This window comes from Symsagittifera roscoffensis, chromosome 1 (assembly GCF_963678635.1).
Source record: "Symsagittifera roscoffensis chromosome 1, txSymRosc1.1, whole genome shotgun sequence".
Classification (NCBI taxonomy): domain Eukaryota; kingdom Metazoa; phylum Xenacoelomorpha; order Acoela; family Convolutidae; genus Symsagittifera; species Symsagittifera roscoffensis.
The window spans coordinates 9,193,428-9,218,697 of record NC_087062.1 but is presented as its reverse complement, the minus strand read 5'-3'; the positions used below and the strand labels follow the sequence as shown (position 1 = coordinate 9,218,697).

Genomic DNA, 25,270 nt, shown 5'->3' with positions numbered 1-25,270 from the left:
AAAATTATGAGATCCTGGAGTTAATTTTTTTACTTACGCAATTTACATTCTAGTTGCTTTCAGCGTTTTAATATACTTCTGCTGTTTGTATTTTATACCCTTGACTTCGTAAATTTTCTTTTTTTTTGCTGATAAACTTCATTCTGCCCAATTGATTTAGGCTTATATTTTATCGTCTAAAAGACTTAATTTTGAGTCTTTGCTAGGGAAACATAATTTTTGTGCTCTTCTCTGGATAGCGCGACATGTTCAGATATAATTGGTTTTTCTGTCGGCTTAATGATTTCGTCCTTTATTTAACGGCTTACTGGCCGGGTGTTTTATGTAATCTTTTGGTAAATTTTTTCAGTACTTTTTTGGTTCCAAAGCGGGTGATTATAATTCATGGTTTTCTGCTTTTTGCTTACGCTAAAAATTTCTGTTAGAGTTTTTGTGGAAATAAATTTAGTTTTAATGTGTCGGTATGTTTAGATTTGAGCAGTTTTGTTTGAAATGGATTCAAATTCATGGCAGAGCGTATTTTTTATGAGTCAAAATTTTTTCAAAAAACTTAAATTTCGAACATTGTTTTGCACAACACTATTTTCTCAAAAAAGATATGTGGCAAGTGTCTCACGAGGTTCATAAGTGTGGTTTCACTGGCTGAGTTTTTTTAACCCAGTTCTCTTAACGTTGCTTATCAAGTTCATTTCAATAAGTTTGATGTAATTGGGTTCTGTTTATGAGTTTTCAGAATTTTTTTATAGATTTTCTGCAAGTTTTTTTGGTGAAATTCTCTTAAGTTTTAGCATTCATTTTATTGTTTCTTTCTCAATTGTTTTCTTTTTTTTTGATCTTAGTTGTTAGCAAAAATTCCTGCTGATTTTTATAGCCAATTGTTTCTTAAGGTGATTCAGGTTGCCCGGCCATTTCTTGACCAAACTTGTTTTGTCTATGAATGAAGTTTGTACAGCCCACGTCCTTCCTATGTTTTAGATCATTGATTGCTATAACAATTGCAATCAATTTTTCAAAAAAAGGTTTCTGGCCTATGATTTTTCAATAAAATTCGTTAATTTTTTTCACTTTTTCGTAAAACTTACCATTTTTTAATTTTTGATTTTTTATTTTGTATCGCAAGTGGTGGGATAAATCACTCGACCTATTCTGATTATTGTTTTTGGTACCCATTTTTGCGAAGAAAAAAACTAATAATGAAACTAAAACACACCCGAAGACAAAATAATTTCAGCTTTTAGTAGTCGGAACAGAAAGTTAGTCATCTGCCGTCAATTCTCAAAACAGTATGATAGTTTGAAAATTTCGCTGCATTTTTAAATATTCATAGCAGTAAATTAGTCAGGATCAATTAAATCCAAATCAATTGAGGCGAGCGATTTGATGCTAATATTGCGTTTGTACTGGTGGCGTCTCATTGTGGCTTGTTTTGAAATTTCAAATCGTTTTCACTTCAAGCAGTTGAAGTTTTGGTTGTTATTTTCTGAGATTAGAATTTACTATGAAGATGATATGACTTAATCAGTTAATGAGAAACTATCAGAAATAGAAAGATCATTTTCTAAAAAATAGTAATATTTTTGTCTACACTATCGATGATATCCTTAATGCATACAAAACATTTTTGATAAAATCAAACATTGATGCGCTGTCTCCTCTCGCCTAGCAGTACAAGATGCAGCTATCAATATCACTTAGCCTCGCGTGTTGGCATATATTAATTTTTCTGATAAGTTTTAAATGAAAGTCAATAATTGAGTCAATTCGAACAGCTCTCGGTACATCCTTGAGTTTCATTCACTTCCATGCACAAGATTTGTTTCAGTTTCGAATATTTTTTTTCAGACATTTAAAAATGCCGTCAAAGTTACATTTAAGATAAATGAAACCAAAAAAACATCGAATCGAATAGTTTAGACTGCTGTTTCTTATTGATACAAGTTCTAGTTGATTCAATCAGATCACATTGTTTTTCAATTTCTTTTATTTTTTTTAAGAACGAATTGAAGCTACGCCTATTGAAGTTGTGTGGTTACTCTAGGAAAAAGAGTCTTCGAAAATGTTCATGTCGAATTAATAATTTGGAGGTTTTATTTTAAACTTTTTTCAAAATTTAATCCATAGCCATTCGCTTAATATAAATTATATCACCCAACGCGCAAAATATTCGATTCAATGGTTTTGGTCGTAAACGGATTTGAATTTTGGTTTTCCTGTGGAATAAATTAGTACCTCATATGTACATTTTTCTCAATTACGACCAGTTTTATCATAACAGACTCTGGAAAGTCAAAAAGCTTTGAGACTACTTATTTTTTCAAGAAACTCAAAAAATTTAGTAGTTTTTCAGTTTCCTATAATTTTCGTCCATTTAATTTTTTCCAACTAGTTCCTTGCTATAATCAAAGATTCATTTTTCATTGGCTGCTCAAATGTTAAATTTTTAAAATTTTGAGGATGTTTGTTTTGTTTTACCATCACATTTCAATGCAAATCAAATTTCCAGTACATGAAACGGCGCAAAAAAAACAAGCTTATATGTACAATTCCTTTTTCTTTGTAAAAATAAATCCTTCTTTTGGGTCAAAAGCTTCCAAAAATGCCACAACTTCATTCTTATCTGTTTTTGTCACAAATCTGCCTGCTGTGAAAAGACTTTGCACAAATAGGGGCAGTATAATGAGTCGATTGCCTTGCAAAAAATTTTCTGTTGACACGGGATGATTTTGGTGGCGCCTATGCCTCCACCCTCAGCGATTCAACCCTCTACCGACCCAAAACTTCCCCCCTTTGGTACTTTTTAAAAGATCCATTTTTGGCTGACCGACCATAAAACTTTTTCTAAAGGCGCCTTTGGCGCTAATATATACTAATTTTGAGGGGGAGCGCGCGCCAAAAAACGTGTTTTTTTGTCAAAGTTTTCCAAAAAGTGCCCAAAAACGTCTGTTTTGATTTGTTTTTTTTTCAATTTTTTTTTCAAAAATTGACAAAACGTTTTTGGCAGCGCAAAAGCATTTTGTCAAAATACTCTTTGCTAGTGTTCTGAGAGCGCTCAGCTCAAAAACTCAATGTGGTCAACCTAAAAAAATGATCTCCCACCCCTCCTCGAGAAAATCATAGATCCGCCATGAGTTGACCTAATCATAAAAAAAGTTTGACGAAATTTTCAAGTTTGTTTTCGGATTTATTCCCCTGACACTCATTGAGAACATCCTAGATCAGCGCTTGTGTGTTTCTAGATGAGACAAAAGCTTTGACAATTCAATTTAAATAGAATACTAGAAGCAGTGTAAAAAGAGAAAAAACAACAATTGAAATGTGTGATTCAAACGATACAAGGGTTCAAAATAGAGTTGAAGCGTATTGGTGTGTGTGTGTGTGTGTGTGTTGTCAGAGGTCATAGGAAAGAGGAGCTCTTCCTTGTGAGTGATCTGAACTCTGCGGATGTGGAAAGAGAAGACTGTGTAGGCATTGGGAAGTGGCTGTTATTGTTTGAATTTGTCCCTGTCTTTCTTACTCGACTGTGCATGGGGGTGTTGAGGAGGATGCCTCTTCTGGTTTGAGACCCCCGCACTGCAATCGAAGAAGACGCAGATGCGGATGAGCTCTGCTTCTGTTCCGACTGCACTCTGCTGGCAGCGGGAGACGCGGAGGAAGAGGAGGTGGTAATGTTTGGAAGCCACTGAACATACTGGACAAAAATAATGATAAATCTTCTTAATCTGGGTTAGACTTCAAATAAATATTGTATAAGATCTTAATGAAAATGTCTCAGAGTGTTGACTCCTTGTAAACAGACACAGTAATTTAAAAAAAAAACTTAATTATTAAAAAAAAATTAAAGAGTTAAAGAAAAACGTATCTAAATTTAATTGAAATTACTAGCTTAATGTTAAACATAGGGTAGAAAATGTGCCAACAATTCGGTCGTTTAGCAAAGCATGAAATTAAAATACGAAAAAAATTGTACAGAGTCAAAAACATTGTTGTTTTAAAACTCGTACAAACATCAAATCAGCTGCTCCTAAAATTTTTTAATAACATTGCGTCCCAGGCTGCTAAATTTTGAAACTCATTCACGACGAAAATTTTAAAAAATGGAAGATAATTTTGTATGAATGGTACCTTCTGATCACTGCTGGATGTGACGTGTACTGGCTGTACTTGAGTGAATACCCTGTTGAAGTTGCTCTCTCTGTTCAGCAGTTCCAGCCTCGCCTGCTTCAACTCCCGTCTCAGTCTGGCCACCTCAAGACTCTCGTCCATGTCCTGCCAACACCACAGGAATCAAGTTAACATCCTCCGAAACCCCCCCCCCCCCCCCCCCCCGCAAATAGACCAGTTAAAATTTTCCACCCCAACCTTTACTTCGCATTAAATATGCTAAGCGCTACATGTAAAATGCTTGATTCTGATCGGCTGAAAATTCCCACCTTAGAACTAATTAACACCCCCCCTCAAAAGGCTTTGGGCGGAGGATATTAATTTAGTCCCACCACAGGCACACATCATACACTGTTGGCCATGCCAGTCTCTTTAACAATCCCTCTTTTTTATTTTTGTTCCGTAGAAACGTATTAAGTAGAAAGATCACTATCGTAGAAAGATTAAGAGTGGGTGGATATAGACATATGGTGGGCTTTCTTCTCCTTACGTTAGACATTTTGAAGAAAATTTGTACGACGGTCAAGTATTATTTTAGAATAACAACTTGTCATTTTTTTTAATTCAAAAATTAGTTCATAACCACGTTCTCATAGTGCCAAGAAAAAGTGATACATTTCCATTTTTCAGATTTTCTTTTGGTTTTCAGATTTTTCTTCACTCCCAAACTGACTTCGAAACAATTTGTACCATATATTAGCCCTTTTCAACTATTTTGACCATAATTTCAATCCATTACAGCGAATCAAGAAAATGGTAATCAATTCAAAAAATAATTTTTTTTCTGTCTGTTTAGCTTTGTTTTTGAGAGATTTCGAGCAGATTTAAATCAAATTAAACCATTTCAAAACCAATTTTTATAGTTTTTATGTTTAACATTTGCGAGAGGAAGTGTTTTGTAACCGAGAACTAGCCTTTTTTCCCTTGAACAAGTTTTTGTACAAATTATATTTGCTTTACTGACTTGCTTTGTTAGTGAACCGAAGCGCGAGACTTCTTTCCACTTGGCGTAGAATAAAAGCGCGGTTGCCGCATACCTAATGGCGTGGGTTTCGAGTCTTGACCGGACTTGTTGTTTTTTTTTCAGTATGGTGAAATTGAAATTTTTTCCGAGACAAACTCAATTGTCGGACTTTCGCTTGTCTGCTTGTGCTTTGCCTGCTTAGTTGCACAATCGGGGAGTTTTCTTGTACTGTCAGCAGTTTTACAAGTCTCTTTTGATTTACCCCCGTTTAGACCTGAAATTTATTTTTTTCCTTCATGCTTTTTACGAACTTTTTTTGGCCTAATTGATTCCAGCCTAAAATTCATCGGCTTATTTGCCTCATTTTGCGTTGCGTCAAAAGCACAAACTATTGGTGGATTTTTGAAAAATTCACGTAGTTTGTGTTGCAATATTTCAAAGTCTTAAAAATTATTTCCGCAATTTATTTAAGACAATAGTTTTTATGGCTTTTTTACGGCTTAATGGGCGTCTTCCTACTTTTTGTCGGCTGATTAGCCCCTCGGTAGATAATGAAAGCTGCAGTGTTGTCGACTTAACCTCAGTCGATGTAATTCCCGAGAGGATTATACCACCTTGATAAATTACCAATTTAGCATTCACAGATTCTGTGTGGGAGGCAGATGCAGTTTTTTCATATTATATTTTGTTGCCAAAATTTTTCGGTCGATTTTTGGCTTATCGGGCGTCGGCTTAAGTTCTGCCGGGCTAGTTATTGTTTCTCAAAATTTTCGGAGTTATTTTTGAGATGCATCACTCAAAACTTTTGTTAAATGCTGAAAATCAACCCCACAGGGACCCTAGGAAAAATTTGCAAACTAGACGTGAGCAAGAAAAAAAATTGATTTAAAAATTCTTTTTTTCATAGTTCTAATTTTTTCTTCAATTTTAAACTGGTTCCAAATTGAAATGATTAAATTTTGATGACTGGTTGATAAGATGACTGGTTGATAAAACTAACCCAACTTGAGCAAAATAAAAAAGGATTTTTTTCAAGTTCGGCTTCTTTTAACATTTCGAATACTCTTTGTAAAAATTCTAGTGGTGCTTGAGTTGGTTCGGCAATTTTATGAATTTCTGAGCTATTTTTTGATTTGTCATTTCGTTTGCCCAGTGATTATAGCTTTTCTGTTTTCTATCGCCTCCTATAAACAAAATGTAATTAGACTTTTTAATGTATGCTGTTTTCTCGTTGATGTTTGATTTGAAAAATAAACTCTGCGGTGAGCTAAGATAAAATTTTTGTGCAGTGTAATTAATAATTGCAAATTGATTTATTGATTTTTTTGTTGTTTTGTTTTACAAAATGGCGCTCAAATTTTTGGCTCTCCTTACAACCGAAAACTCGTTTTAACTCGATTACGGTGAGATTTGGATAGATTTAATTAGCTAACAAAATCTAACCATATCGATTCAAATCGATTTATTAGATACTCAAGAGGATCCGAAACTTCTTTATTGAATCAATCGATTATAATTAATATAAAATCCATTTCAGTTGGCAAAGTGTTCATGGTTAATTGATTTGGATTGATTTAAATTCAGTTTAAAAGGTTTCAAATCTGTTCAAAATTAATTTATTCAGTTTATGTAATACAAAACCTGTGACAAAAACCCATAAAATCACCGAGTCTCTCAGGTTCATCACTTGACTGCTTGCCTTCGGAAACTTTACTTGGGTAGGAGAGGGTTTGGTTATGTGTTTTACCTAAATCGAGTGCGAACACCCTTATTCAGGGATTTGACCCCTGAATACTCAAAGGGTCCCTTTTTTGGTACAATTTTAAGGCCTCCATTTGTGGCTAGCTTACCTAAGTTTTTCTAAATGCATCTTCGGCTCCAATGTATTCTGTTTTTGAGAGCGTAGCGCGCGCCAAAAAAAGCGCAATTTGTTCAGTCAAAACTGTCCAAAAGTTGCCTTAAATGCCTTTTTGGCCTGTTTTTTTTCTCAAAAATTTGCATGCGCCAAAAAAGTTCGGCCAACAAAGGGCTTTTTTATTGCTTTGCGAGAGCTCGGAAAATAAATTTGGACCTAATAAAAGTTCGACAAAATTTTTGATAATTTGTTGAAATCCGCCAGTAACATTGCCAGCAAAAAAAATTAATGATTAGCATTTGAGAAAATGCAATCAAATGAAGAAATTCCCAATTAGCAATTAGGGAGGAATTAGTTGCAGAAATCAGAATGTAAAACTAAAGCGCATTGAAACTCATTTGACTCCCATGTGACTGTATGTGCCTTAAAGGAATCAAAACTATATATGTATGTTGCCTGTGTTCTGGTGTTCCGGCGGGTGAGTCCATTCGGGGGGCTATCCGGATCCTCCCCATTGTTGTTGTCCTTGTACCACCTCTCCAGTTTTCCCAGTCGCTCTCTCAACTGGCCGATAATCCTGCTCTGCTCATCTAACCTAACATTGCAGACAGCAATGCACTTAAGAGGTTGTTTCTTTGTCAAACGTTTGCCAGACGCGAAGAATTTTGGTCAAAAATAAAGTCCTTATGAAAATTGGTGAGCTCAGAAAATTGATGAGCCAAAAATTTTTTTTTTGTGAAAATCGAAAATTAAACGATAAAGGAGGTGGGCCATTTTGCAAGATCTTGTTAGGTTCTTCAAAACACTATGAATCTTTTTTGAAGGTCTATCAAGATCATTTTTGCAAAATAAAACTTTGAAGATAACCAACTTTTAAAAAGATAATGAGAGTCCCGCATCCAGTTTCAAGCGTTAATAATCGATTATAAAATGATTTCAGTACCATTTTTACAAAAACTGAAAAAAATTGATTTTAATCAATTATTAATCGTTTATAATCTCTTTTTGAAATCAAAATCGATTATAATCGATTATTTTTATCCGAATTTCTAATTCTTTTGTTTTGCTGAAAAAAATCTTTTATAATCGATTATAATTGTTTATAACCCCTTTTGTTTGCCGATTTTGTCTTCGACCTTGCAGCTGATTTGTTTATATTTTATGCTTTTCGTAGAGGTTGGTTTATTTGAAAAATGGGAAAATTGTTTTAACTGTTTTTAAATCAAATCAAATTTAGAGCATTTGTTTTATTTCTTCTTCATTATAGTTGTTTCATGATGCACATTTTAAGTTTTTTTTACCACCAAAATATCAGCACACAGCTTTAGTTTCAAGAATTATATAGAAAAAAAAATATTTCACCTACCGCGGGATTCTTTCAAATAATATGAAGGGATCTCTATGAAACTTTTGTTTCATGGTAAAACTTTGTGTTCAGATGAACCAAAGAAAGACAAGGCCATCTCACTTTTAGATGACATCTCACTCATCATAGATCATAATAGAATTTTAAGAGATTATAAAAGATTTTCGGAAAAATTATAATAAATTGTAATGGAATATAATTTATTATAATGTCACGAAAAATGATATCATTATAATGGATTATAAATCGTTTAAACATCTAAATTTGGCGCTTATAATTAACTATAATTTTGATAAAAGTACAATTATAATTGTTATATAATCGGTTTTTTTCTCTTTTTACTGAGTGCGGGGTTGCAAATGAAAAGTTTTTGCGTGACCAGAACCCAGATACCCAAAAAGTTTTGATCGCTGGATGGAATTTAAATGCGTATCAATCGAACAAACCACTTTTCATTTTTGAAATGATTTCATGAAAGAATTTTTATGGTGGTTTTATTGCAAGACTCTTGCAATATAACCATCCATAGCGTTGCGCTCATAAAACACATCAAAATTTGCAAAAATTCAAAGTTAACATGCTTAGTGAATGGTTTTATATCGTAATAATGGATAAAAATTTGTCTGAAATTTTTTTGGACTTCTTTCGGATTTATTAATAACCATCCTATTCATGAATATTGCAAGAAAATCCTCATCTGCAAGACTATTGCAAGATCATGCAACATAACCTTCATTTGAAAGACTATTGCAAGATCATGCAAGATAGCCATCATCTTTTGACCAGGATCTCCCACCATGAAAGGGTTTAATCTTAAAAGGGTATTTTCTCGCCTTGTGTCTTTCTCAGCACATTTAGCAAGCAGCTCCCCCTTTTCTTTGTCTGCTTGCTCCTCTGTTAACTTCATTCTAGCTTCCAGGTCCCGTTTTTGCGAGGCGAGTGAGTGAGTGTGTTTGGTGAGTGCTTCCACTTGTGTCTGCAGATCTCCCATCAAGTAGCTCTTCTGCGCCGACTGTTCTCTGCTCTCTTCTAACTCTTTGGCCAAGTTCATGTTCACTTCTCTTGAATCCTCTGAATAAATATCAGAAGTTCATATCAAAGGCGTAGAGGGGGCTACAACATATCAACAAGAGTAACAAGTTAAATACAGGTACAGCAAGATGGTTAGCTGAAAAAATATTTCTCTATTTGTCTCATATTGTCTATGGGAGAGATAATATCTACTCTCAAGCACTGAGATATGCCTGCTGTGTGGGATGGGGGGGGGGTTGGGTGGGTGGTCAAGTGGGTAGAGGCGGCTTTTTTCTTTATACAGTAGTTTCGAAAGAATCTACACCGTCTGTTTGTCACGCGATCTATTTTAACAGAAAAGATTCGTGCAACTCCCTAATCCAATACCTACCTTTGTTCTTCTCTTAATTTCCATACTCTTAGTTTTTCTTGGTTTCAATGCATCTTAGGAGAGACTGATAAAAAAAAGAAACGTTGAGATTTCGAATTATTCGTATATGTCTAAAAGTTGGTTAAACTGATCAGAGAGCAGAAATTATAAAGGGATTACTAATGAAGCACAATTGGTCAGTATTAAATATCTCAAGTGTCTTAAAACAAATATACAAAAAAGAGCTAGAAAAGTTTATACCAATTCGATGGCATCTACGGGGGTTTACCCACCAGCAGATTTAGGAAAGGGGCGTCCCCCCTAGGGATTTGACCCCCTGTTGACCTGAAGAGTCTCCCTTTGTACTAATTTGACATATACATTTTTGGCTGACTGACCCTAAAATGTTTCTAAGGGCGCTAATTTTCAGAGGGGCTGCTTTCAGTTTTTCTTGTCTTAAAACATTTTGGTCGACCTAAAAACAATCCGCTTCCCCGAGAAAATCCTGGATCCGCCCCTGGGTTTAGCTAAGTGTTGAAACTTTTCTAAAACTGTATTCTGTCTGAAACCTTCTGTTCGTTGAAAATTATATCCGTGTTTTCTTCAGTTTTTCACGGACTGCTTTTTCAGTTTTTCTTGTCTAAAAATTTATATATATATACACACACACACACACACACACACACACACACACACACACACACACACACACACACACACACACACACACACACACACACACACACACACACACACACACACACACACACACACACACACACACACACACACACACACACACACACACACACACACACACACACACACACACACACACACACACACACACACACACACACACACACACACACACACACACACACACACACACACACACACACACACACACACACACACACACACACACACACACACACACACACACACACACACACACACACACACACACACACACACACACACACACACACACACACACACACACACACACACACACACACACACACACACACACACACACACACACACACACACACACACACACACACACACACACACACACACACACACACACACACACACACACACACACACACACACACACACACACACACACACACACACACACACACACACACACACACACACACACACACACACACACACACACACACACACACACACACACACACACACACACACACACACACACACACACACACACACACACACACACACACACACACACACACACACACACACACACACACACACACACACACACACACACACACACACACACACACACACACACACACACACACACACACACACACACACACACACACACACACACACACACACACACACACACACACACACACACACACACATATATATATACCTTACTTATATATGCTACCTTACTCAGCAGAATTGAATTTTGAAGAAAAAACGCTCATAGAGCTCTTAAAGTGGTCGACAAATTCCACAGATCAAAAATTTTTCGTTTGTTACTCTTTACATTTTTCCGGAAAACAAAAGACACAAGTAAGGAATGAAATTTGGATAATAAACTTATGTTATGAAATCCAAAAACAGACCTGGTAAATTTACAAAGCTGCCGTAGTAAATTGACAGATTATTAAATAATAAAATTTGATGTCTTATCAAAATGACTGTCTTATCAAATTGACTGTCTAATCGAATTGGCTGTCATATCAAATTGACTGTCTTGTCTTATTAAATTGACTGTTTCATTCGAGATGCTGTTTGAATTTCTGATTAGTTTTTCATTTGACTTTTGTTTCTTCTTCCTTTTAAAAAAGGCGGATTGTTAAGTGTAGATCCAAAAATAAATTTCACTCAAACTTTAAAACGAACAATTCGAATCTTAACTATATCTCCCCCCCCCTCCACTGATTGATAACCTGTATTAGAGGATATTAAAACAACTATTTCTCAAGGGAAATAACCGAAAATACGAGCTGTTCAGCTCTTAACGGAGCACCGCTGTTGTGCCTGCCCCTGGTTACTTTTCTGGACTGGGTAGTGTTGCCTCACCCTCAAGCAACAAGCACGGATCATGGTGGGCATCGAACCCTCGACCGTTGACCTTTCTACTACCTAGAAATTCTGAAAGAATATGTGTCAATTAGGTGAGAGATCCATGATATTAGTATGAGCCCCCCTCCCCTCCCCCTCTCACTTGAGTTGACTTGAACTAACCTAGACTGGCGGTGAGTTTTGCGCAGTTGGCCGTGAGCTGTTCCACCTGTCGTCTGGTCTGGTCCAGATCAAACTCCCGCAGTCTCATCTGGGCCTCCTGCTCACTTCCAACTCCACTCAGCCTCCTCTCCAGCTCTGTCGAGGGGTAGAATTAAACTTCATTCAGTTGCAAAAATTAAACAAACCAAACTCGTGCAATCAAACTGTAAACGCAACAGTTGCAATTTCATCGTTTTGTAAGTGATCCAAAGCAAGTCAATGTAGTTTAAGATCTTCTAGAATATTCTAAAATAATAGGTTCCGAGTGCAGTAAAAGCTGAGGGGCTCTCTTGATCCAAAACAAATAAAAACTACTTTTATTCAGTTCAGACAAAATGGCCCAAAAAGCAACTTGTTTCGATTGCGTAATCTAATCAGCCAAGCCAGTACATAATTGTTCCGATATTTGATATTTGTGTTTTAGTTTTCTCCTCGCAAAATCAGGTACCACACATAATCATCCAAATCGGTCGAGTTATATATCATATTAAAACCCTTTCAGTCGTGATCATCAGAAGTGTTGAGAAAAACTATTTTGAATATTCGATTTTTGGTCTAATTTCATGCTGATAAGGTGAGGCTAAGCAGGTTAACAAAAGCTTATTTAGGCTTAAGTTAAGCCATGAAAGTTTAGTTTTATTCGAGCATAGTTAGTTTTTGGAATTTTTAGCGCTGATTTGGGAATCAAAAATTTTCTGCAAAAAAATGAAAAGTTATTTGAAATTTCTTGAATTTTTAACAATGTTTCTTACGTTTTCTTATTCTTTTTTTTTACAAACACTATTTTGCAATTGGCTAAATTTACATTGAATGTTGATTATGTCGAAGTGATATCTTTTTGTTCAGATTTTTTATCACACTATTCTTGTTTTTTTTTCTTAATCATGGTCGGAACATTATGTGCTACTTGCACAGTAACCGGATATCCTTGTTTCTTTTGGTTTACTCATAAGCATTGGTAGATTTGAAGTGTTAATTTTTAAAGACATTTTGTAGTGCCATTATAATAACGTTACTATTATCTGGTGTTTTTGCTAATATTATAACTTGTTTTTAGGAATAATTTTTTATTTATGCCAGTCTTTTTTGGTTCGTCCAATACGTTCGGTTTTTTGCAAGGTGAAATACAATTCTGCTCTATAGCTAAAAAGTATATATTTGTTAGCCCCAAATTATAGTGGTGATGTTTTTCAAAAGCAATAAAATTGTTCAGTGTTTTTTATTTTTAAAAGACTTTTAACAACAAAAACGTTAGGTTCATTGTCATACCGGAGGGTATGATATTCTAATCCTTGAATCCGAATGGATCAATAAACCTTATTTCTCAGTCGGAGCGATTTAAAACGACTAGTTGACAGATAACATTAAGTCATTTCTGTTTCTTATTTCAAATAGAGTTCGTCCTCTCTGTCTATCAAGGTCAAGTGACCGGCCGTCTAGGCGTTTAACATAAGATTATTAAAAATATAAATAACATACGTATAAGGTTAGTTTGTCGATCCAGGCCGGATGACATTCCCCCTTGACAACAAAATTTATAAACTATTGTTTGTTAAATTGAGTTTTAAAGTCCCCTTAGGAGTAATAGGTTTGTGAGTTTTAAAGTCCCCTTAAAAACTAACAGGTTTGAGTTTTATAGTCCCGATAGGACTTTTTGACATCATTTTTCTGCTTGTATGTCATCTTTGGCAATTTCTTCCCCCTGGCTTTCGTGTTCCTCGTCATCGTCGTTTTTCTTATTCTGATCCATCCCGCTTTCTTGACAGACTTTTGTATTGACGAATGGAATTTCGTTATTCGTATCAGCTGTGGCGTCATCTTTAATGGGCGGCAAAGTTAAATCGACCACCTCGGTGTGGCCTGTTTTGTTATTCGGGCTAATTGCTTCGATTAATTTGACGCATGCTCTGTATTGTGGGGTCTTTTCAGTAAAACCCATTTCTTGAATCAGGGATTTTAAGCTTGGATAGTTGTCTGTATCTCGTTTGTCCGGTGGTGAGTCAATTTGAAATTTAATCTGTTTTTTCTTCTCTTCATCATTCTTGTCGTTGATAGCGCTAATGGGTACCGGATTCCCAAACGCATGGAAAAGCGCCGATTGGCGGTTTCTCGTTGATTTTTGTAATGGCTCTGTTGCATTCGCTGGAGGAGTTCGTTTCTGGTTTTGCCGCTTAGGCGATGGGGCAAAATCTTCGGATGAGGCCGATGATTGATCGTCATCTTCGTGGTTTTCAGTGTCTGGTGTTGCTGGTTGTGGTATGTTGTTGTCAGAGTTTGAAGTCCCGGCCGGAATTTCTGATTGTAAACTCATTCCACTCGTTTGTAGCTTCCTTGTTGGTCGCCCGCCGGTCCGCTTTCCTGTTGTTTTTGCTTTTCGCTTTGTCGGACTATCTGATTTTCCTTGTGCTAACATCTTTTCCTTTTGTGTTAATTTCTTCGGGAGGCCAGTCTTTTCGTCTTGTCTGAACATTGAATGCTGGGGAGCAGGAGGATTCTCGATGTCTAAAAAACGTAGGCATGGTCCTGATCTCCGTGCGGATTTATAAGCAACGTAATCAATCAGACGAGATGGTCTGCATGGTCCGTATATTAAAGGGATTGGTACAAATGCGGCACCACTATTTCTCAGTAATCTTGGTTGTTTCCGATTGTTTGGACTCAAGCGGTGTGTGGGGTATATGTAAGTATTTTGCCGTCTATGGTTTTGTATTTCTGTTCGAATGTTCTCGGATCCTTAACCTTGGTTGCTATTCCAATTGTTTTCCGTGCTACATGATCTATCCGTTTGTTCGTGTTTTGTCTACCATTGTTTGTAATCCCTTATAACTTACGTTTAATTTATCCTTGACTATTTCTATAGCTTTAGATTTTGCACCTGTGTCTTTTTGTTGTGTTGTTAAGTCTGAGTTTGTCAGGTCCCGTGAAATTTTTGTTGAGCTATGTGGTGTAATTTTGAGTGTTTTAATAATTTTGGCTACATCTGATGCGAGTTTGTACGCTGTATTTGTTTTGTCAATTCTCATGACCGCTAATCTACGCTTCAAAGTTTGTATCATTCTCTCAACTACCCCTATTGCTCTATGATCATCTACCGGTGCAAAAAAAAAGCTTAATATTGTTTGTATGACAGAACAGTTGGAATTTTTTAGCTCTAAATGTTTGTGCTTGGTCACATCTTATCTTTCGGGAAACCCCATTATTTGAAATGTACCGTTGCCTAAACTTAATAGCAATATCCGCTGTTGTGTTTGTAACGACTGTTGCAGTTGGAAATTTAGACCACTTATCTATTGCAACTAGAATATATGCGTCTTTATTTAGTTCGTCCGGAAGGGGCCCTGCAAAATCTAATTGTACTTCCTCATTTGGTTCAACTACTGGTTCCATTTGGAATGAACATTTTTTTCCTATGATGGGTTTTAAATTTTTACCTTGCTCGGCACAAGGTTTGCACTTTTGTGCCATTTGCACAATTGCCCGATGTATGTGAGGAAACCAGACATGGTTACTTAGGTCCAGCATCGCTGCCGATCCTGGGTGTGTCAAATGCAGACTGTCGAGCACTGTCTGCCTCAATTGTGTAGGGATGACGATTCTCTCGTCTATGAGTAAGCAATCCTCTCGGACATGGAGCGTGTTCCGAATATTGTGCCAGTACTGACCGTAGGAAGCCTAGATTGCTTCCCAATCCCTCTTTTTGACAAAGTTAATTAAGGGACAAAGATTTCGATCTTTCTTGGTGGCTGCAGCGATGAATCGAACGCCCAATACTCGCTGTAGTCTTTGTCTAAATAATGGCGTGTCCTCCTCAGATTCTACCGTATTTGTAGCTTTCTCGACCAGTTCTTCTGTTATCATTTCGTGACTGGCTTCTAACGTCGCGGATCCCATTGTTGGTTGTTCTATGTTATGTGTCCGTTCTTCTTGCACGCAGATATTCAGGTCTACGCGGCTGACACAGATTTCTGTGATTGTTCTTTTTTCGGGTGTTTGTGTATATGTTGTTGTATTTCGTGGTTAGGATGTATACGTTTGTGTAGTTGCTGATGTAGTATTTGATAGCGTTTGGGCCGATGTCGTTCTCATTTTCTAGCCTGATGTGATCCGATCGGTTCTTTTTCCAGATGTATTCATATTTGTGAAGGTGATCTTCGGGAAATTTGACTTTTTACTGGTGTCGATCTACTTTGCCGATAGTACTTCTCTGGCGTCCCGTACGGGCGTTGTTGTTTGTGTGTCGTGCTCTTGCTGTGGTGATTTTTGTACGTCAGGATTTCCTTTCTTTCCCTTTGTGGGAGGCCGTTTATGCCATCTGGGGTCCGAAAGGCTTTCTTCTCTATCTGACGAACCCTGCCAGTTCTGAGTTGACTCGTTTCGTCCTGTTGTCTCTGATGACTTAAGTTCCTGTGGGATAAATTCTCCCTTAAATCCCTTGGTTTCTTTACGGCTCATCGCTGCGTTGTTATGTCGTTGAAATGAAATTTTGTGGACAGATTTTATAATGTTTGTTTGGTATTGTTGAGATAGAGATCGGAAGAGAGTTGACTGATTTACAGCAGATTTTGAGTGAGACTGATTTGTCTTTTTAGTTTGGCAATGACCGGTTGCGGAATTTTTGGAATGTTTCCATGCTAATTGAGTGTTTGAAACAGCATTCAATAGCCCATTGATTTTCGCGCGCTTTTTGATCAGCTCATATGGTGCTTTGTTCTGATTGGCCAGATTATTCAGAATGACATTGTCAATCATTTCCAGGTTATTAATGAATATCCTAATTGATGCTATAACAAATTCTTCATCATACGCACTAGGGGGTATTGCCAATCCGACCGGATTTTGGGATATGCAGTCAATTAATCCCATGTTACTTCCGGCAAGATGTTTGATATCAAAGTGAAAGGGAATTAATCGGTCAATCCACCGTGTGAGCCGGCTTTGACTTGTTTTTGATCGATTGCTTGCGTTTAAAGCGCTGATTAAAGCTTGATGGTCAGTGATGACGGTAAAATTTTTACCATTTAGATAGTATTTAAAATGTTCGATTGCCCACACGACCCCTATTATTTCAAGTTCGTTAACAGAATATTTTTCCTCTAATGAGTTCAGAAAACGTGATGCGTACGCTACGGCAACCCAACCTTCTGGTGAAAATTGTTCGAGCGCAGCTCTTAATCCTGTAGTTGAAGCATCGAACACGATGCGAGTATCAAGATGTTGATCAAAAAGTTTGTTTTGTGTTATTTCCGATACCAATTTTAGTATGTTTTTAAATATTGTGTTATGTTCCGTGGCCCATTCAAGTGGTTTTTTGTTTAGCAATGGCAGTAGTGCGGCAGTAGTTTGTGCCAATTTTGGGATGTTCCGTGTGAGATGATGGATGGAACCCATAAAACCTTATTAATTGTTTAAAAGTTTTTGGTGGTGATATTTTTTTGATGGCCTCAGTCTTTCTTACAAGTATTGTCCAACAATAATTCAATGTTAGTCATTTGGTATTTGTTCTTGTGAATGAATTTGTTGATTTTCTTGGAATCTAACGCGAGTTTGACAGTTTGATCTTTTTTTACTGTGATTACAATTGGACTAATAAATTGTCGATCCGAGCATTTGCCTAATTTGATGATGTGGTTCTGATCCATCAATTTATTTAGTTCCCCTTTGACTCTTTCCTGTAAGTGTACCGGAATACGTCGTCCTTTTTGTTGTATTGGCATGAAGTCTTGGCTGAATTGAGTTTTCATTATGTGATTTTTTGATTTTCCAATACGTATGCATAGTTGTTGAAAATTATCTTTGACCCATTGTTAAATTTCCGGATCCGATTCTTCTTGTTCGCGTACGTTCAATACATTTGTTTATGTTTTTCTTGTATTAACTTGACACCGATTTGTGGTAGTATGTTGCGTCCAATGATATTAGCTTTTTGATTATCGACAATGATGAACAGGGCTGATTGAATCTTCCAGCCTCCTGATTCAATGGTTATAATCAATCTTCCTTTCGGATTTATTGTTTCACCATTATAGCAAGCCAGGTTCCTTGCTGTGTCATCCGGTGGGATGCACTTGAATAATGCTGATTTATTGTTTTGTTGAATGCGCCGTGCCGTTTTTTCATTCAGAAACGACATTGGACTTCCTGCGTCAGCGATAGCAAATAATTCTACTGAATTGGTTTTTAGTTTCACAATAAGACCATTCAGATCATCTTCTGATAGGATATTTGTAATTTTAATCTCAAAAAATTCAGCTATTGCCATAACCGAGAATTTGCCTATTTGATATTCATCCATCCTTTATTTGATGTAAATTCGGCAAAAGCCACCGGATCGTTTTCGGTTTCGAGGCTTTCTGTTTCTATTTGTTCCTGTGGCTCATCCTGCCCGTTTCCTAAATAATAAAAGTTTGTAGATCTGCAAACTTTTGCAAAATGGCCTCGTTTGGCACATTTTGAACAAATTTTATCTTTCGCCGGGCAAGATTGAAGGTGATTCTGATCGTATCGGTTTCCGCATTTATAACATTGTTTTGAGGTGTTTGTATTGTTATTTCTTTGTTGCACTCCTGTGTTTTGTGATCCGCGCGGATATGGTCGACCGCGGAAACCACCCCGACCTCTTTGTGAGTTTTGGTTATTCTCAGAGTTATATCGACCATTCCGGGTGTTGATATATTGTACTGGTTCTTGTTTTGTTGTAGTTTGTCCCCCAAATGGGTTTATTTTCATAGTACGACTATGTTCAATTCCTTTTTCTCGACGAATTGCATACTCATATGCGTCTTGTGGGGTCCGTGTTTGTGCTAACAGTTCTTCCGCGATTGTGCAAGTGTGCTGTAAACATGTCTCTAACCCATTCATCTTCTCTGTTCCCGCAATCAGCCCGTGAGGCTAATTCGACTAGATCTGCATGAAATTGTTCCAGACTTTCCGACTTCTTTTGTCTCTCGAATGCTACAATTCTGTTAGTAACAAAGATATCTTCCAGTGTTGTCATAAATTCTTGTGTGGTTACATTGTGTAATACAAGGTTAGGTCTTTTCTGTTGAACTTGTCTTTGATCTTCGGCTCCCAGACAGAGAAAAAGGTAACTCCGGACTCTTGCGTCTGCTTCGTCACATCTGTACGAATTGCATAATACTCATTTCTCCCGGGCCTTTATGACGTGATTCTCCCAACCAACTCGTTTCTCTTGATTGTGCACCTCGCGGTTTTTCCTTTGTGCTTCTGTTTCGCCCTGTATTTCAAGTTCATACACAGGTTCTGCGGGTTCGACGAGTGTTGGTCTGGCTCTCAATAAATTCCGTTTTTCGATCCCATCCTTTGCGAATACAACCATCTCCAATATGGCTGCCCACTTTGACCATTCTAGTGGTGGTTCGGCAGACGCTCTCTCCCAAAATGGGTTAATATTCAGTGGGTTTTTGGAATATCCTACTGACTGCGCCATGTCATACCGGAGCGTATGATATTCTAATCCTTGAATCCGAATGGATCAGTAAACCTTATTTCTCAGTGGGAGCGATATAAAACGACTAGTTGACAGATAACATTAATTCAACTCTGTTTTTTATTTTAAATAGAGTTCGTCCTCTCTGTCTATCAAGGTCAAGTGACCGACCGTCTAGGCGTTTAACATAAGATTATTAATAATATAAATAACATACGTATAAGGTTAGTTTGTCGATTCAGGCTGGATGACATTCCTGATACTCAGCGACTTTTGAGGAGACTAAAACCGGCCAGGAACACGTTCTAATATTGAGCTGGTTGCATGATGAACTTTTTTGGAGGCGGAAGTTGAAACTACAAAACTCTAACACGAATGATCCTGTATGAGGTCCAATTACTGAAAAACCATAGAGCCTTCAAAAAGTCTCCCACCGTTTTTGGTTAGAAAATTTTTGATAAACTATTAATTTTGAACAGTCAAAATCAAATATCGAGTGCTTAAAATTACGTGAGCAAGGGTATTGCAATCCGAAACCAGACAAATTTCTGGGGCAATTCGCTTACAGGAGTCATCTCTTCCAGCGAGCTCCCAAAAACAGACCTGCTCACTAACAGATACAATTTGAGCTTGTTGATCCGACCACCGAAAATTGGTCGGATCAACAAGCTCAAACCATTGAAAATTGTTGATCCGACCATTGTGTTTTAGTTTTTTCTTTTTTTTTTGTTTTCCACGCAAAATCAGTTACCACAAATAATCATCGGACTGGGTCGAGTCATATGTCATATTAGAGTCCTTTCAGTCGTGATTCGAACCACATTTAAAAATTCCCAAAATTTTTTTCTAGTGCCAAAAAAACGATTGAAGTTTTTGATTTTTTGTCTAGTTTTGAGCGAATTAAGCAATCGAATAACGTTTGTTATATATGAAAATTAGCAATTTCGGCGAAAAACTTTTGATTTTACTGAAAAAAAATTAGTGTTTGGAAGCTCCATTCAGCGTTTCTATGGCAAAAAAAATCAAAAAATTTAGAATTCGTAGTGAAAAATATTTTTTTTTAATTTTCGAAAAAAGTTTTTGTGTTTTTTAATAATTTACTTTTTGAAAACAATTGGAGCCATTTGTGCCTGACTCGCCAACTTTCTACGCATTCGTATAGTTGCATCATCACGCGACGTACGAAAAAAGACACTAACTTGAAGAAAAAAGAAAAGTGTTGTATTTCTGAGAACGTGACCGGAACATTCTGTGCTATTTGCTCAGCAACCGGCTATCCTTGTTTGAATTTTGAATACCCCTCTAATCGTTTTCTTTCTAAAAATTTAGTTCTGGTTTACCAACTCCAATTCTGTATATTTTCCCCCGTAATGTATATTTCTTTCAAAGGATATATTTCGCTAAAACAGGTTTTGACTTATCTTATGTTGACTCAATTGGGACACAAATTTTCAATAATAACGGATTTTCATTTTAATTAGATTTTCATTCGATATTTTTCTTGGTCATTTTTTAATGAAATTATGAATTTCGGGCTCAACGAGGGGTTATTCTAATTGTGTCGTCTAAGTTACCGCTTGCTAGTTTTTTTTCTGTGCTAAATTTACAATGGCACTGTGTTTCTTCTCAAAAAGCTAAAACAAAAAACTATCTCTATCACTGTATTTTGACTGTTGTGGGGTGGCTATAATTTGCTTTGGGGGATATAATGGGAAATAGCTCGCCTTTTATTCTCTCGCCTTTCTCCCTAATCTGATTCTGTAGCTCGTTTACTTGACTGTCATAAGTGTTGATTAATCTGTCCACCTCCTGCGTGCTCCTCTCCTTAGCCAGACTCAGTTCTGTTTCGAGACAGTGACTGCTTCTGAACAACATGTGAACTACTTGCGTCAACTCCGCTACTTTTTTCACCAGTTTAAACTCACTCGTCGCTCCATCTATTGCCTGCAAACAAACCAATCAACTTTGCGGCCGTAGAGAATTATTTCGTGCAACTAGCAAATAAAAAGCTATTGACTGCTAAATCTAAGTCAATATGGAGGCTTTTGCGTGTAAATGAGTTCGAAAAAACGACGGCTGACCAAACCACTGAAAATGTTGCGCAACTTGAAAGCAGCATAATAATATTTGTGTGCCATGGATGAGCTTTTCTGGTGGGCTGTACAACTATCGTTTGGTTGATGCTTACGCCAAGCATAGCTATGACTGATTCTAGTATCAATAATATAGCTCTTTAGTTCGTGTTGAACCATGAAAATCCTTATGACAAATAAAAACAATGAAATACTAGATCATTATGCATACGCTTATTTAAAAAATCGAATTTTAACAGACACTTCAATTTCGTGGCGATGTGTTTTATCAAAATGTAATGGCCGTGTGCGCACTTTGCAAGACAAGGTCACTATTATGAATGATTATAGTCATTTCCCAGATCCTGCCGACATTGAAAAGCGAAAGTTCAGAATAGTTCTTAAAACTAGAGCATCTGTAGCAGATGAGTCACCTCGACAAACAATTCTATCCGTTCAAAGAGACATAAACAGCGAAACTCGGTCCCGCTTTGAATGTTCCATGGAATGATTGAACCGAATTATAGAAAGATCAGACGAGCGCAAAACATTAAAGTCTTAAAGATCACAAGGTCAAATCAAAAAAACTAAATTCGGACATTTTTGTCTGGGACACAAATGTCTGGTACAATTTTATAGTTTAGGACAGTTTTAGGAAACAAATGTCGGGGACACAAATGTCTATGCACCGGGCTGTTCATTGCAATCAAAAGAGAGTCACTTTTGTGTCAAAACCAATTAAGCAGGTTATTCCTAGAAACATGTGAATGGTATTCTAAATTGATTTTGTGAACTCTTCCAAAACCTTAAAAGACCCTATTTTGGCGGACAGCTTGCAAGTCTTTTATCCAGACTTGTTATTATGCAAAAACAGGTATCATAAAAACATAAAGGAGAGGTTTTTCATTTGCGAGAAACAACCGTTCAAATTTTTAGTTATTTTCTAAACTTAGAGTGTATAAGAAAGCGCTCATGAAGCTCAGTGACTTTACACGGGTCATGCATTTTAATTAAGTATCTATTTGTTTATTTATTAATTAAGCTATTCCTGATCGGATTAGTTTCTCCTACCTCACGTATCTTTAATTTCCTTCTTTTCATGTATTAACGCATATCGCTACCAAGTTAAGACCGAAGAAAAGTTGTCCGCGGCCAGCGCAACTGTATCAAAAGGCAAAGCGACCGAAAACAAATTTCGCGAAATCATCGACAGAATTTGCCTACGACCGGGCAACCGAACAAAGTGTTCGGATAGTTGTGATTAAGTTCCAGTCTATTGCGACTAAATACGAGAGCATCGCGATTAATTTTCAGACGATCAATGTAATGCGTTTTTTTGTTCAATTTTTTTTATCGCGAATTTTAAGTCCAGACTATGCTTTTTGGAAGTGGAATTAACATGAGCACGATTTTGAAAGTCTGGAAAGCAAGAGCAGACCTCAAACCAGGATAAGAGCGTGTAGAATGAACAAAAAGTACAACAAAGGGAAGATCAGAGATCTGATCCAAGCAAGAGTCATTGACGAATGAGTTTGGACTGATTGCTTACCAGCTTCATAGACTGCTGTTCATCTTCTCCAGCAGAACCATTTGTTCCATCTTCTGTTGACAGGAGAACGTTCTCTTTCTCTGAAAATGGTAGGTCATAATGCGTGACTGCTGTTGTGGTCTTTCCGGAATCCTTCCCGGAGCAAGAAGATGCCTTTTTCGGCCGCGTAATCTGACTTGTGCTGTTTTGTCTGCTTAGCTGTTTGGTCCATTTTTTAGACACATCGCTGCTCATTTTCACAACTATTAAAACGCATATCAAACTATGCATTCATGTTTTATGAATGTGTATATAACAATGATTGGTTTTGATTGTTTTAAGCTCGTAGACGCTTTATTACAAAAACTTTTGACAAGTGGTTGTAAAAAATGAAGTAACTAAAAACCAATCTGATGAGGATGATTTTTCCACCTCTGAAAAACACAGTAGATCATCCCATCTGTAGGTTTTTAGTTGCAACTAAGCACCGTAATTAGACAATAAACTAAACTACAGGATTCTTCTGATAAAACTGAAGGAGTTAATAAGTGTTTAATTACGCTAATCCTTGCAATAGATTCCCATTTGCGTACGATATAAAATAGAGCAGCTCTTCAAAGCGGTGCGATTTCATTTATTGAAAAATCCCCCCTTTTGTACATTTTTTGGGCCGACCAAATTGATTTTTCGAGCTCTCCCATAGCACTAAAAAGTTTTAGTTTTGGCCAATTTTTCTGCGCTTGAAAAATGTTGACCAAAAAAATTGCGTTTTTTCGGCGCGCGCTCCTCCCTCAAAACTAGTATATATTGGCGCCTAAGGCGCCCATAGACAATTTTAGTGTCAGTCAGCCAAAAATGGATATCTTAAAATAGTGTAAAGAGGAAACCCTTTGAGTCGGCAGGGGTCGAATCCCTGAGGGAAAAGAAGCGTCCGCCCCCTCCCCCCCCCCCCTTAATCCGCTACTGGCAGTGAGTATTCAAAAATCTCAAAGAACTATGAAAAAAATCCCGAAAGTAAGCGAAAATAATCCAGGCCAAATCAAATATAACTGACCGAGTACAGAATTAGTAGATTGCAGATAAATGAACAGATACCAATTTGAGAAAACTTCGAAAATAAAACACCAAATTTGTTGTATCTTCACAGACTTTATTTCGTTTTCTGCTAATTTTGACCTCAAGTGACACCGAATGAAACGCGCTCAATTTATCATCAAGCGTTTTCAACGATTCTGACTCTATAGATTCTGTGCACATAATTTTCATTTATTTGGCATCTAATTTGTCTCACATTTTGTCATCTAATGGAGAGAAATTGCCGTTTAAACATAAAACCAAGCATTGAAAAAAGTTCTAACAAACCCTACAGCTTGTGGTATGATGGTATTGGAACCAGTTCAAAACAAGTATTTAATTTCAGTTATTTACCAGTTCAGAACAAATTTTGTATTTAGGTCTGTAGAGTCCCAACTTTGTGATATCTCGCTTCCCTTGAAACTATGATCGCTCAAGCTGAATAAAAATCGTTTTTTTTTTTTGAAAACTTTTCTCGATAATTTGTTTCGTCACTCGAATCTTTCGAAAACTACTGCAATTTGTACATCAACCACCATTGTAGACCAAAATCAACTTCCTTGAACACAGACACAGTGGCGGATCTAGGATTTTCTCGAGGGGGGGGGGGGGGGGCGTTTGTGGGCACTTTTTGGAAAAATTTGATTTAAAAAATTACGTTTTTTTGGCGCGCTCCTCCTCAAAGTTAGTATAAATTGGCACAGAAAGCGCCTCTAGAAAAATTTTAGCGTCCGTCACCAACAATGGATGTTTCAAACTAGTACAAAGGGGGACATCGCCCGCCTTTCCCCCTGAATATGCACCTGCATAAAACAAAGAACTTGATCTTGGAGTTGCGAGCCAACTGTTCAAAACGCCAAAAACCAGAATTAGAACATAATTGCTTGGGTCGTTTTAAAAACAAAAAACCTGATTGTCCTTCAAGATGTTTTCGAACTAATTTCAATTTGATTTTTTAGAAGCACTAAAATATCCTATGTGAACTCTTCAAAACGCGCATTATTTATTCCAGAACATGGCCAATTCGGCAATTTTCAACCTTTCAGAACCGTACAAAAAATAATTGTAGTTAAAATATTTTTCTAAATTTGAACTCAAGAAGTCGATATCTTCAATAGAGTATGAAAATTTTT

General features: G+C 36.9%; 2 protein-coding genes across 2 annotated transcripts in view; one reads left to right on the top strand and one right to left on the bottom strand.

Moving 5' to 3' along the window:
- Window positions 1–25,270, top strand: part of LOC134857191 (tectonic-3-like) — a 409,016-nt gene that overhangs the window by 144,974 nt on the left and 238,772 nt on the right. The window lies entirely within an intron of this gene.
- On the bottom strand, window positions 3,287–23,358 carry LOC134844595 (unconventional myosin-XVIIIa-like). The gene is made up of 7 exons (XM_063861389.1): window positions 23,085–23,358; window positions 21,188–21,407; window positions 11,978–12,112; window positions 9,180–9,417; window positions 7,437–7,575; window positions 4,123–4,266; window positions 3,287–3,679 (listed from the first exon to the last, which is right to left on the bottom strand). Exons 1-7 carry the CDS (start codon window positions 23,352–23,354, stop codon window positions 3,395–3,397), a joined length of 1,431 nt encoding a protein of 476 aa, XP_063717459.1. The 5' UTR covers window positions 23,355–23,358; the 3' UTR covers window positions 3,287–3,394.